General features: G+C 40.5%; 1 protein-coding gene across 1 annotated transcript; it reads left to right on the top strand.

Annotated features, from left to right (window-relative positions):
• The first annotated feature begins 283 nt into the window (after window positions 1-283).
• LOC117526604 (GRB10-interacting GYF protein 2-like) lies at window positions 284-10,343 on the top strand. Its single transcript, XM_034188662.1, has 5 exons — window positions 284-320; window positions 359-493; window positions 537-593; window positions 7,735-8,672; window positions 10,189-10,343. The coding sequence occupies exons 1-4, from the start codon at window positions 284-286 to the stop codon at window positions 8,631-8,633; spliced, it is 1,128 nt and encodes a 375-aa protein (XP_034044553.1). The 3' UTR covers window positions 8,634-8,672; window positions 10,189-10,343.
• Window positions 10,344-14,344: the final 4,001 nt, after the last annotated feature.

The following is a 14,344-nucleotide window of genomic DNA, read 5'->3' on the forward strand; positions in this document are numbered from 1 at the left end:
AAACCCTCCCTGCTGATGAGATCCTGGGAGAGCCCACAACTGCATCTTCATCATCTGTAACAGATGATGAAGCCAGTGACACAGAGGGAGAGGTTCAGTTGATTGGGGATTCATCAGATAGGTCAGGAATCTGCCCATGCAACCTTGAAGTCAGCCTCTTGGTCAACGCTGCCTATCTACTGTGGAGGAAGGAGAGGAGGCAGAGTCCGAGGCTGTGGAAGGTGGTGCTGGGGAAGACTTCACCCTACCTTCAGCTACCTCTGTGACTTCTGGGTTTGACGTAATGACCATCAGCTTCAAACTCAATGGCCAGTCAACAGGTGAGAGTTGCCCCAAGAGCCCTGGTGTGTTTCCCTAGAGGAGCTGTCTGAGGAGTCCAAGGAGCCGTGTGCTGTCCAGCAGGTTCACAACCAGCCAACAATGGAAGAGCAGCACTACGCTGAATACAGGTACCAGGAAGCAGAGTTAATGGAAAGTGATGAAGAAGAACAAGGTCCCGGAAAAGCTCCTGTGAGCTCCTAGAGCAACCAGATGAGGAATCCAGCCCCCCTGTTATAAAGCTATCTGTGAACAAACTGACGACTCTTTTGCAGGTAACGTATAGTTCATTGCTCTGGGCTGCCTGCGTATCCTTTGTCTCCTTTGGCCATTCCATCTCCACAAAATATCTCTGTACTTCCTGTTGTCCTGAAATCTCTGGGGGTGGATGTAATCACATTAAATCACATTTAAAAACAGAGAGCAAGATTCCATTATGACTATATGGCTTAATTCCTATATGTGCAATACCTATTTACTCTTCTGTGTGCTTGGGTTTGGTCTTGTTTTAAAAAGATGTTCCTGCTTGTCGTGAACTGGCATAGAATCGACTCTATTTACAGTGCAAAAACAAAATCAATGAAAAATAAATGTGGAATTGACTATTACGTTTTTCATGTGTATTTATCTGACTTATACATAAGTTTAACAGTTGTAAACTTGTATTTTTTTTTTTTTTTTTTCCCTGTAGCTTTCCTTAATCATGAATTAGCTTGTCACTCTTCTTGCACTTTAAATGTATCCCAAGTTTTCTTTCTGTTCAGCTTTTGGCATGATTAACGTTAAAGCAGTGCCAGTCCAGTCCAATTTGGCGCCATAGGCAAGATTTTTAATGGCGCTCCCCACCCACACACTCACACAAGAAACTGTTGTGTTTTTTTTTATAGAATAAAATGTCAAACAAGTCAATAAAAACAGTTAAGAACAGAACAAATTAGAAACCTTGCAACTGCAAACCTAAACATGTCCTCACCCTCACATTGCCTACTACAGCTCGACTCCTCATTTTCCTTGTAGCAAACTCATCTATGACATAATCATAGGAGTTGTTTTGGAGACCACATAGTTATGCTTAGATACCCCAAAAGAGCATCTGAAAAGGGGAGTAATAATGTGACACCATTAGGTGCCTATTTGCAATATATAGACACTCCCACATGGAGGCGCCGGCACCTCCACGGAATTGAGGGAGGTTGATGTGCGCAAATAAACAGACATCATGAACTGTATGTAACACAAATAATCAGGTAAGTTTACATCTATGTTATGGCTTTTTTTTTTTTTTTTTTGTACCTATTACAGCAGGAAAAATATAAGCTTTGCTTAACCACATGCCATTTCTAGCCCAGTCTCATGCTTATTTTTGTGGCGATTGTTTTTTTAGTACGATTATTTTGGTATTTCTAACTCTACCCCTTCTAACTCTAACCATAACTTCTCAGACCCTCCCGTGAGGTTGGCTTGAATAAAAATGTAAACAGCTGGTCACTGATGTTGGCAATCAATGCATGTCAAACTGATGGGAGAAACTCCGCTCAAAGCCTCTTACCAACTATTACCACCCCAACAAAACAGTTTATTTGGGTTAGGACAGTTTAGGTGAACCTCACCCCAAAATGCCTTAGGAGTTGGGAATTGGCAAACCATGGATGAAGGCACGTTGACACTGACGCAATGCAACAGAAAGAAATAATTTGTCCTTTTTTTTTTTCTTTTCTTTTTTTTTTTATACTGTACCCAATTGGTCACCGTTTTCCTCCAATTTTTGTTATTCCCAATTTTCCTCCACTGGGCACCAACAGTTTGGTCCGTTTTTACATTGTTGACTTGTTGTTCATGTAATTAATCGCGACCAGACAGTTTGGGACTTTTTTTGGAGGAGGGCTCCACTCATCAGACACGTTGGGGGTGGGGGGTGAGGAAACTATTATCATAGTCTTTGCTATGCAGTTAAAAATATTGACTTACATTTATTTTATATTCAATAATAACTACTTTTAGTATAAGAATAGTGAAATTAACTACTTGTTTTTTCCCTCATTTGTGGTGCCCCCCTGCATGGACCCCGCACTTAGTCTACACTGCCTTTAGGCCTGGGTAGGTATGTCTTAAGCTTTAAATAAACATTCCTGTAATTATTTTCTTTACCATGGCGTGCTCTTGTTGAACAACTTTGAGATGGTGACTTGGATGTGGAGTAAAGAAAAATTGTGAAACATTCTATCACTGTCCCTTTCACAACTTGGACTGGTAATTCAGCAATTGCAGTTAGTAGTTGAATGTGTAAATGTTATTTCATGAGTGGTCTAAGTAAATAACTTGTACCTAAACTGTCTGAACTGCAAAACGATTTTAAAATTGCAGTCGACTGATCATCCAAAATGATTGCAGTAATTCAAAACATAAAAGGAGCAAATTCACATTTTGAAAGCTAAAATTAGTAAAATTTAGGATTTTTCTTTGATAAACCAGAATGACAATTATTTGCTTTTTTTTAATTGTGCTCTTTGAATCGGGGAAATGTACAGTTTACAGTGATCCCTTTCTTGGATGTGGTTTGCTGCTGAGTGGTTTTGAAGATGTGTCAAATGCTTTGAGCTCAATAGATATAAAATACAACTGGGGCCATTGACCTTACAATTAAATAAGATCACCTTGCTGTATTATCTCTCTGAAGTGTTTTTCTTCCATTAATACATCTTTAACAAGCTTCACAAAAGTTTGAACAATGAATCCCTCTGAGTTGCCATGGCTGCCCTTCCCTTTGGCTCCAGCTATCATCATCCCTTTTTTTTTTAATCAATGTTTAATGAAATGATCAAAGGTTATAGAACAAGAAAGTAAAAACAAATCTTTTTTTTTTGTGATTCAAACACAAACCATACCTATTGTTTAATGTAACTGATTATATCTTCCACTGCTGTTTTTGGGCTCCTTCTTGAAATGGATTTCAGGTTTTCAAGTGTATTTGGCTCAGGACTCACTGCTGGCCAGTTCAAAGTGGTCTGTCCTTTCCTTTCAACAATTATTTTGTGTTGTTGGATGTGTGCTTTGGTTTTTGTCCTATTGAAATAGCCAAGAACCTCGCCTCAAACTTTGACTTTGGTTTCATCTGTCCAGAAAACAATATCACAAAGAGTATGAGTCTGGTCTCTTGTTGTCTCATTAGTTTTGGTTCCTTTCAACAGTCTTACTTGGTTTAGTGTGCAGCATAGGATACAAGTTAAAACTACCACTCCAGATTGCTCCAGGTCAGCCTGGAACTTTTTGGGTGGTTTGTGTAGTTCATCAATCTTCAGACATCTGAGTTTAAGGCTTAGAATGTCTTGGCAACATTACAAACTGTTAAAACTGGTATCTTCAGATATTTGTCAATTCTCTTTTTAGGCTTTGGAACTTCTGTGACGATTGCATTTCTGATGCTTTGTTATTTAGGGTTGGAGCAACTAATGAAACTTGTTAGTTGACTAGTTGGGTGCCTTAGTCATTGTCTAGTCAATGACTGAATTTGACACTGAATGAATTAAGCCAATTTCGAATCTACATGGTGAAATGCAAATGTGACACTTATTTGAACAAATATAAGCGCAAAATTACAAATACAGAAAATGGCATTAGCATGAAGACAATACCTGCATTGATTTACTAGGCATAGACTACCTGTTTGAGTTGAGTAATTCACCTGCAAAGCTTCACACACCCTTTCTTCACTGAGTGAAGGGATTGATGGCAGCTCCTGCAGGTCTATTATTTACGGGTTAAATGAACTTATTAAATGGCTTTTGACTAGCTGATACATTAAAAAAAAAGTCGGCTTTTAGCTAGTCGTAGTCAACGATTATGACTAGTCATCCCATCCCTACTGTTCTTCACAATTGCACAGATGAAACCAGGAATAATTGGGCCCTTTTTATTGCAGTGAAACTTGGTTAATTTATGTAAACACTGACAATTAAAGGTTTACTAGCACTGGGTTTAAGATTTTAGCCATGAAAATAATTTTCATTGACACCACTAATTTTATTCCTTAGCTTTTAAATAAGGGTTTCATAATATGACATTGCCAATATAATCAAAATTTGTTCTGTTTGGAACAAATGGATTTATTCCCCTGAAGGGAAAAATTTCAAGCAAACAGCCATGCCCTACATTTGGTAACGACGTCATTGATCATGCGGGGGAGGCTGAGAAGCACATTGCGACAGCCAATCAAAGTAGAGAAAAGCAGTGCAAGGTCAGCTGGCTGCTCGCTCAAACAAATAAACCAAGATGGCAGAAAATGCTCAAACACCTTATTTCTGTATAAATGTAAAATGCTTCTCATACTTTGGAGAGGTTGTGAGAGAACCACTTCTAAATCTAAAAACACTATTTTTGAACCTAGGTTAACATCTAAAATGATTTACAAGGCATCTTACGGGTGTGAGCATGCATGCTCCGGGAACATGCATCACGCAAGGGTCAAAGGTAATCTCTAAACCACATTCATGCACACATGTGTGGTCTCCTGTAGATGATAAAAGGAAAATAAAATAATCTTGAAATTCCGCCCAGGTAAGTATGTTCTCTTAGAGTGAGCTGTAATTTTGCAATGTTACAAAAATAAACACATTATAATGTTTGGATTTCAGTAGAAACTAAATTGTCAGTTTTGTGAAATTTAATAGGCTGTACAGCTTTAACAATAGGTGGCTTTTATGGATTTTGGATTTTCAGAAAAAAATTTAAATGGATGCCAATAACTTTAGTGTGCATTTCCTTTTTGAAATTACACAATGCTTTTTTTTTTTTTTTTTTTTTTTTTTTGGCAGACACTTCATGAAATTAGATATTGAAAAATCAGGGTGATGCTGATTTTGAGCTGGGGCCTCATGTACAAAAGGTGGAGTACGTCCATCTCCATGCTAACATTCAGATGTATCAAAAGTGAAATGACCGTGGAAATGTTTGGTGCACTACGCCAAGTTCATGGCTGGAGTATGCCCGTTTCTACAGCTATTGTTCCATTGCTGACACTTACAGGCGATGCTCGGAAACTGTTAATAGTGTAAAAACAAGTCGTCGGTGATAACACTGGACACTTACGAATAATTAACACACCCACGTGTTTGCAATTGCATGGGTGAATATAAAAGCATGTGCAAAGCGATGAAGAAAAATGCTATTAACAATGGCTGCGTTAGTGTTGTCAGAGGACCTTGCAAATGGTGCAATCCGATGTGAGCGTGTATTCAGGGAACACAAGGATTTAATTGCAAATGACAGTTGGCTCATAGGCTGCTTTTGATTACCAAGGCCACTGTTACTGGAATTGTGCGGTCAGAGCGTAATATGGCGAGGAGCCAGGGGTTGTCTGTGTCCACACAGGTACTGACCACACTGGGCATCTTGGCAACACGTGCATTCCAGCGCGAGCTGGCTGATCAGTCAGGAGTGTGCCTGTCAACCTTGAGCCGAGCCTTGCCAGCTGTGTGGGACACAATCATCTGAATGTCATCCAGGTACATCACATGCAAACGTTAAAAATTAGAGGTTAGATTAGAAAGAACTTTATTAATCCCTTGGGAATCTGATGAATTTTGGCTTAATAGGAAACAATTTCATTCCATCAATGTACAAATCATATGTGATGCGCAAATGCATTGGGTTGGGAATAGCTTGGGGGCTGGCACGGTGCTGCTTAGTGAGTATAGTTTATTCATGTAATTCCAGACATGGGCATGTGTGCATTCAAATGTTTTTTTTTTATTACCTTTTTGTTTTGCTTGATGGTAAAACTAGAGCTGCAGTGTTTCTTAGCAAGCGCCCGATTGTCTCCGTGTTCAGTATTTGTCAAGTGTGTGTGCGTGCGTGCGCTGCTCTGAGCCCACAGCAGTTACAGCCTCACACACACGCCGTTTCATGTTTATTCCATTTGACAGGGTACCAAATAATCTATCCCTGCGTGTCTCCACGTCATTTCATTCATCTGTAGCTCACACTCTGTATAATTTCTTTTGTGTTCATATGGAATGATCAGAGGGTTTATCCCATGTCCTAGGACCTACTTACATAAATTTACATATTCAAATAGGGCATGGAGAGGGAGGAGTTTGGTACCTCTGCATTTGCGCTCAGTTCCACGTTCAGTAGGATGTACAAACGGAACATGCACACTTTGATACATCTGGATATTTTTGCGCATACGCCGGTTTCTGTGTTTTAGTGTACCCCATGTTTCAGTCGGAAATCCACGCAAGTCTTTGTACATGAAGCCCCAGGAGTGTAATTTTGAGTTTGGGACTTTATTGTAAAAGATTTAGTTTCACCATTTGAGTTCAGTACTATCATATACACCTCTCACTCATCAATGTTGCCAACAATGGATCAGTAAATCATAACGCTTCAGTCATGTTTGGCCTGTGCCTCTGGACAAAACAAGAGCTCATTCACACTAGTGACAGAAGACGTCTGTCAACATCCATGAACTAGTCCAGACAAGAGGAACAAACAAAAGATTCAAGATTCAACTCTACTAAATCTCTTCATCAAATGATCAAACTTCAACGTCGCCATGCGTCCTACCCGAAGAGCCTGACCTCCTCCACCTCTTCCTGCTCCTACATTAAATCTCTGGCGTTCACTGTGGGTGTGTTGCCCTCTTTTGCTCTTTTCTGTTGCCTTTTTTAAGCATTCCTGCTACACAATTTTGCAGCCCTTGACTTATACAAGCTTATGCATGTCCATGTGGTGCATTGATTCATCTCATTACTGTAGCCTGGCGTGTTCAGGGTAAAAAGGTGTTGCTTGACAACTTGTAGGTGCCATTTAGTTTAACATGAAACCTATTTGACTTGTGATGCTGTGGGACTAAGTGCATGGAGCTCTTGCATGTATCACTGGTAAACTTTCAGAAAAGAAAACTATTCCATTTACAGGTTCTCAAGTTTGCAGTAAAAAAAATTTTTTTTCTCTCTCACCATAGTCATTAATTGCATATACAGGAGGTTTGTTGCCTTGCCCCCCCCCCCCCCCACATTCAAATCTTTATTTTCTGGGTGTTTCAGTTGTTACACATTTGTAAAACTGCTTTAAAAATACACAATTGCTCTCTGCTCAAATTTCCCAACTTTGCCAAAACCACCACCCCCAGTCACCTCACCTGGTTGTAGTCTTACGTATTCTTCATTATTTCACATCTCAAAGTATTTCAGTAGCTACTGGTTCTCTTCTTTGTCACAAAACTACTAAATGTTTGCTTCAGGCTACTTGCAGACCTTTGGGCTTGGCTTTACAGTGTTTCTGTCACACTTGTCTGCTTTGATTTTCTGCACTGCTCTCACTGTCCTGCTGCCTGTAACTTTTTCCTTTGTGTGTGTGTTTTTTAAGTAAAACGTCACTGCTGTAATCTTCCTTCCCACTTACTCTCACTCACAGGCTTCACTGCACTTCCGTACCTCCACTCCCGTGAACACCCTGCATACGTCAGAACCTACTGCGATATCGTCAAACCTCCCAATACTGCTGGGCTGACTGGTGCTGACCTCCCATCCAGGAGTCATGGGCAGCAGGCACAAAGCCCCCAACTGCGCAGGCTGGAACAACACCAGAGGCAACTGCAGGAACTACAACAACGGCGAGAACAACAGAACAAACCCCTGGAAGAGGTGGAGCAGGAGAGGAAGCGGAGGGAAGAAGAGGAGCTGAGGAAGAAGAAAGATGAAGCAGAAGAAGAGATAAAGAGGAATGAGTGGCAAAGGCAGGATCAGGGGGATGTGATGGAGAGCAAAGGGAAGGAGCTGCAGCAGGCCAAAGGTCAGACTGTCCTGCTGTCTCCATCCTCTGGACTGTGCACCATCTATGAAGCTCTGGAGAACAGTGAAGATGAGGCTGAAGGTGAAGTGGAGAGAGTAGAGGAGCTCAACCCCATAAGAAAGACAGTGGTGGAGAATGACAAATATCAAGACTCCTCCCCGGCAACCCAGAGCTGCCCTCAACACTCCTCTGAGGATGGTGATGCCTCTTGTTGCACTCCTGATTCTTCAGCGCGACCGCCGCCTCTGGACCTGGACTGGGGTGAGAAAGTGGACATAGTCCAGCAACTGATCACTCAGACCCTGCTTCTGAATGGAGATGGCTGCTCTTCCTTGCTGCTGCTCCCAGGAGGTGGAGGAGGCACCTTAAGCCCTCTGGAGAGCAGCTTGTGGCCTAACCTGCTGCCTCCTCTCACTCCCCCCTCTGCCACAGTCACCTCTGTTAGCAGTTTCTCCCCAGAGGCCACTGGAAGCTCCCCTCAGGGGGAGTGGACCGTGGTCGAGCTGGAGACTCATCACTGAGTGACGTCCCACAACCACCCACCCACGGTGTCGATGACTTTGGGGTGTACGAGGTCTGTTAGAAAAGTATCCGACCTTATTTAAAAAAACAAACAAAAAAAACATGGATTTGAATCACGTGTGCTTGCGTGAGCCAACCTTGAACCTTCATGCACGATTTTTTTTTTTTTTTTTTTCTCACGCCTGTCGGTTGCGTCACTCGCCTGTGAGGAGTGGTCCAGCCCTCTCGGCGGATTTTCATTGTCAGGGAAATGGCTGAGACTGCCGCTTTGCTTGATCAAATTTTTTTTTAGAAACTGAGGCACATCCATGACACCATTCGAGAAATTCAGGTGGTTTTTGGTGAAAATTTTATGGGCTTCAAAGACATTAAGGGATGTTACTGTCCCTTTAAGGACGGCCCACAGCAGCTGTGGGGCGCGCCGCGCTCCAGCTGCCACCGACAGGCTGATCGACCATTTCATTTCTAAACTGATCGCTCTGTGGGTCCGTGACCATCGTGTGCAATTTCTCTGGTTATCACAAGAGCTGGACATCAACTATTTTCCTGCAGATTTCACTTTTAACAAGAGATTTTGTCATGGAAAGACGAGCGGAGGCTTCGCACGTCACAATGGATTCGCTGCTGGACCGACACAAAACCACCTCCATTTTGGTCTCACAGGACGGCTTTGAGATGGCGTTCAGCTGTCGGTGGTTTTTCAGGCGAGTGATTATCCAAGAAATTATGGACGAGCCTGGACATGCCAGAACATGTTCTGTGATGCTTCATCATGGCGTTGCTTTGCGTGTCGCGGCACCCACTACATGCCTTTCAGTGCTTACCAGTCGAGTGAGTATCGGAGAAATTGTGGAGAGCTGTACATGTCCCAGCTTGTCCTTCTGGCACTCTGAAACGGAGGTGTTCTTTGTCTCGCTTGACGTCGTGACGCGCGAAGCGTCCTTTCCTCTTTCCATGACAAACTCCTCGTTACAAGTGGAATGTGCCGTTCATTTCCAAACTGGACGCTGTGTTTTATCCGTGAAAAGACGTGGACATCAGCACTTTTTTGGCAAATTGAGACAGACGTGCAGAGGAATTCCGTGCAAAGCAACGCCGCGATCCGTTTAGAAATGAAATGGTCGCTCAGCCTGTAGATGGCAGCTGGAGCGCAGCGCGCCCCACAGCTGCTGTGGGCCGTCCTTAAAGGGACAGTAACATCCCTTAATGTCTTTGAAGCCCATAAAATTTTCACCAAAAACCACCTGAATTTCTCGAATGGTGTTCGCATGGATGTGCCCTCAGTTTCTAAAAAAAAAAAAAAAAAAAAAAAAAAAAAATGGATCAAGCAAAGCGGCAGTCTCTCAGCCATTTCCCTGACAATGAAAATCCACCGAGAGGGCTGGACCACTCCTCACTCAAAGCCTGCTCACAGGCGAATGACGCAACCAACAGGTGTGAAAAAAATCACGCATGCGCATGAAGGTTCAAGGTTGGCTCACGCAAGCACATGATTCAAATCCATGTCTTTTTTTTTTTATTTTTTTTTAAATAAGGTCGGATACTTTTCTAATAGACCTCGTATGTCTGTTTCTGCAGGGAGCTGTAAATACAAATGTGAAATAAGCACAAGATTCCTTCTGTATATTAAGTATAAGTGTAACCTAATGGGTGCATATCTGCTTAAAGATTAGAATGGTCAAACTTTCACACTTGAAGTCTTTCTTCCAGAATCTAAATGTTTTTGCTTCCAGGCTACACCTAACCTGTTCAATGTATGGGGGAAAATGAGTTTCAGTATTGGTTCCTGGAAATTTGAGTATTGGGGTGATTCTTTAACTATGGGCACTATTGGCCTTGTAAATGTAATTTCCACCACACCATTGCCTTACAATATAAAGCACCTTGGGGCAACTGTTTGTTGTGATTTGGCGCTATATACATGTGCTCTGATGTCAGTTTATCTCCATAGAAACTACCCAAACAATCTTTCATTCAAACTGTTTAAAGGGACATTACAGTGTTGTGGTGGAAATTACGGCAATAGTGTGGGACAACTACATTTTGTTTTAAAAAATCACAACAGTTGTATGACATTGAATACCCCAATTATGTTTTGATTATTTTACTGATATTTTATTCAGAGATATTTTAAAACATTAGAAAAAAAACGTTCTTTACCATTCATTGAAGATCAAAAAGTCTGGGGTGTGGGACAAGCACAAACACGGCAATATTTGCATATAATGATGCTGAGAAAAGGTGAAACAGTCATCACAGACTACTAGAACAAATTTCTTAACACATTTTCATTGTAAAGATAACTATAAAAGTGTGAAATTTCCCCTTTTTTCTGTTTTTCATACAATATGATCAAAGGGACATAAGTGCCCGTAGTCTAAGAATCACCCATTGGTTTGGTCTGCCACCAGATGTTGTGGTACAGACTCTGGATCTGAGCTGGCTTTGCAAAAGGATGTTCACCTTTTTGTTTTTTTTTTTTTTTTTTTTTGTAATTGTCATGAACATATCTTTGGTCACGTCTCGGTGTTCGATTCACCTTTGACATTTGCGTCGGGTGATTGGATGAATATTTGTAAATCTTAATAGTTCAACCTGTTTGATTATGTTCATTCCTTTCTGAACTACTTATTCAAAGGGATTTCCTGCCAACAAACCAACTGTCAAAGTTGAGCAGAGCATTCAGGAGGCCTGAGTAACTACTTATAAGCTTTTTTTTTTTTTTTTTTTTTTTTTTTTTTTGGACTCCAAGGCTGATTCTATGGGCTGAAATCAAATACAGATTAGTTTTCAGTGAACTGAGGTCATCGGGTGTCTTTCAGGATTTCAGATAAATGCACCAGAGTTGAGCAAAATGTCACATTGGAGTAGTTCTGTTGTGCACCTTCTAGGTATAGCTAAACAAAAAGGTTATGTTTCAGAATGCTTGGATGAAAATGACAGTAAGCAGAACTGAGAGTAAAATGTCCTTTGATAAGTGACACAGATGGAACCTGTGGTGCTGCAGACATCTGGATGACTTCTAACTGCACTGTTCAAATGAGCACATGAAACATGCTGTTTGCTCTGGTGCTGCAGTTAACCTGCTGTTTATTTGTGGACAATGCTGCAAATCAAATGGGTAGGTATACGTAGATGTTAAAGTTGCAATTAAGATCCTACATTTGTGTGCAGTGTGTATTTTGGCTCGGGTAAAGGCAACGAAAACTCTTGCTTGCTGCCAGAGTGAACCCGTGATCTCTGTGACACAAAAAACTGACAGACACCACATGTTAACTCTGCACCTCTCTTACCTCGTCTTTGACACCTTTACACTGTTGGAAACACTTCACGCTGACTGGTGGATGATATTACACTTCAGTCCTTTTAGCCCACGCTTAATGATTGAATCCCATGATGCATCACTGCAGCTGATGAACAGGGGTGAAACTGGATGCTTTTCTTGATGCCAAATGCCTGCCGTGGACTATCACGTGCATGGACAAAAGGTTACGGACTGTGCCAAACAGCCACAACCAAGCTTAAACTGACACATGTAGCGGAACCCTTCTTTATTTTAAACACTGTGAAAGCCATAATTCTTTTTAAAATGATAGTCTTGATTTTTGACACTGGAGATGTGTTGCTACTCAAGAGCAACTGAATTTCACTGAACTTCTGAAACATGCACTTTGATAAGAATTTTAAGAATTTTCTGAAACACTGGCTTGACGATTAATCTTTGAGTTTACTTGACAAATTATTCTTTGGAATCACTATTTTTAAAGAGCTGACAATTTGTGGATAGAAGTTGAGGAATTGTGATAGAGGTTATGGGATGTCTGTTGAAATAGTTTGGCTATTGCAGAAATCTATAACAAGTTTAACCCTGTTTAAAAACAACAGGTGTCACTTGTCACTGTTAATTAGAATGACTTGACTTTAAAGTTGTTAGCACAGCTAAAGGGATAGTGTTGAGGGTTACAGCCGTGTTTCTCCTGAACAGAGTATATAGATGGAAAGCTTGCTTTTTTTCTGAGGCTCTATTATTCTCCTCCCACGAAGACAAAAGTATGCTCATTAATCTTGAAGACAAACACTGTTCTGTATCTACTTTTTTGTATTATTTGAATAAACCAACACTTTCACAGCCAGTGCTTTTAGTTTGGTGTAAATGTACCCCCCTCAAATTAATAAAAAACAAAAAAAAAAACACTTTGACCGTTTGTATCTAGGCAGGCTAAAATGTCACAAAGCCTTTGCTACAGACTATGTCCAGCAAACAGACTGGAACTTGAGAACACGATTAAATTTGGAACTTGTAACACGAGTGAGGATGAAACTAAAGATGGCATGATTGGTTTAAAGGGAGAGTACTGTAAACTACATGTCATCAGATAATTCCAGGTGGTGGTGTGTAGAAACAGCTGTGAACAGTGGTATGTGTTTTCATTATACGTCCTTGGTTGTGTTGTCAGTCTGTTGCTGCTGTTTATTTTTTTTTTTGTCAAATTTTTTTTAAACTGTTCCTCAAACTTTGTCAGTAAGCCTCTCAAAAGATGAAGCCAATTTTATTACTGCTTCTTCAGTTTTTGCCAGTTTTATTTATTTCCACCTTTCTTATCTTCCACTGTTTCATGCAGAACTGTATTTTTTTTTTTTTTTTTTTTTTTTTTTTTTTATGTTAGCAAATTAAATGTGAAACTGAGTCTTCTCATCAAGTGCTTTAAGTCATATTGTTGCCTTTTCTCACTGGTGAATCCAGGACAGAAATTTCCCTTTACTCACTAGTTTGTCGCATGTCTCACCAAAGTCTGTTAAAAGCAGTTCCGAAGCACGGGTGTTATTGTTTTTTATGTTAGCAGGACACGTTAATGCTCACTGCATTTTTACACTGCTGGATCTTTAGCTTGTTTCCTTGGACATCTGTAATGTTTTTCAGTGTTAAAGTTCTCACTGTAATGAAGTAAACTTAATTTGTACAGTAGACATTTAGCAGTAGCCTTTAGTTTTTTATGAAAACACAGCCTGAATAGAGTTGGTTGTAAATGTTAAGGTTTTTCTCTGGAAGAAAATTGCCTTTATGTTGAGCCACGAGCACTGATAATTAGTTGAATGAATTATAACCTCATAATGCAAAATATGAAACTTTCATGTGTTGTTTAGACTCACCGATATGACCCAGTCTGCCACTGTGCATAGTAATTTATACAAAGTGACAGAAACAGAATTAGTGTTTCTCTGCTGAAGAGCCGCATTACAGCAGCTTCCGAATTAAAATATTCCTTATTTTCTTTAAACATATGAAGGATGAAAATCTGCAATGGTGTAATTATTACAATGCAATGTTTCATGTTAATAAACATTTTTTTATAATGCCTGAGAACATTCTTAACAGTACAACAGTCTTTAAATTGTGCACCAAAACATGTAAATCTGTATAAAATTTGCAAAACACAGCAGAACACAAAGCAATGAAACTGGAACAGACTTTTTAAATAACAGATGTAGCTGGTTTAGGTTCCAATATTTTAACAGCTTGTAAATGCTCAACAATTCAGTTCTAAAATTTATTAAACCTTTTCTGAACCCAAATAACTGGCTCACAGGTATCGGATGGGAAACGAGTCCCATCCACTCTCCAAAAGGAACTGGCGGGTCAGCAGCAGCGTTGTGTGCAGATGTCAGGTTGGTTGTCTGCTGTCCGCAGAGACTCATACGTACCTGGACC

Source organism: Thalassophryne amazonica, chromosome 15 (assembly GCF_902500255.1).
Source record: "Thalassophryne amazonica chromosome 15, fThaAma1.1, whole genome shotgun sequence".
Lineage (NCBI taxonomy): Eukaryota > Metazoa > Chordata > Actinopteri > Batrachoidiformes > Batrachoididae > Thalassophryne > Thalassophryne amazonica.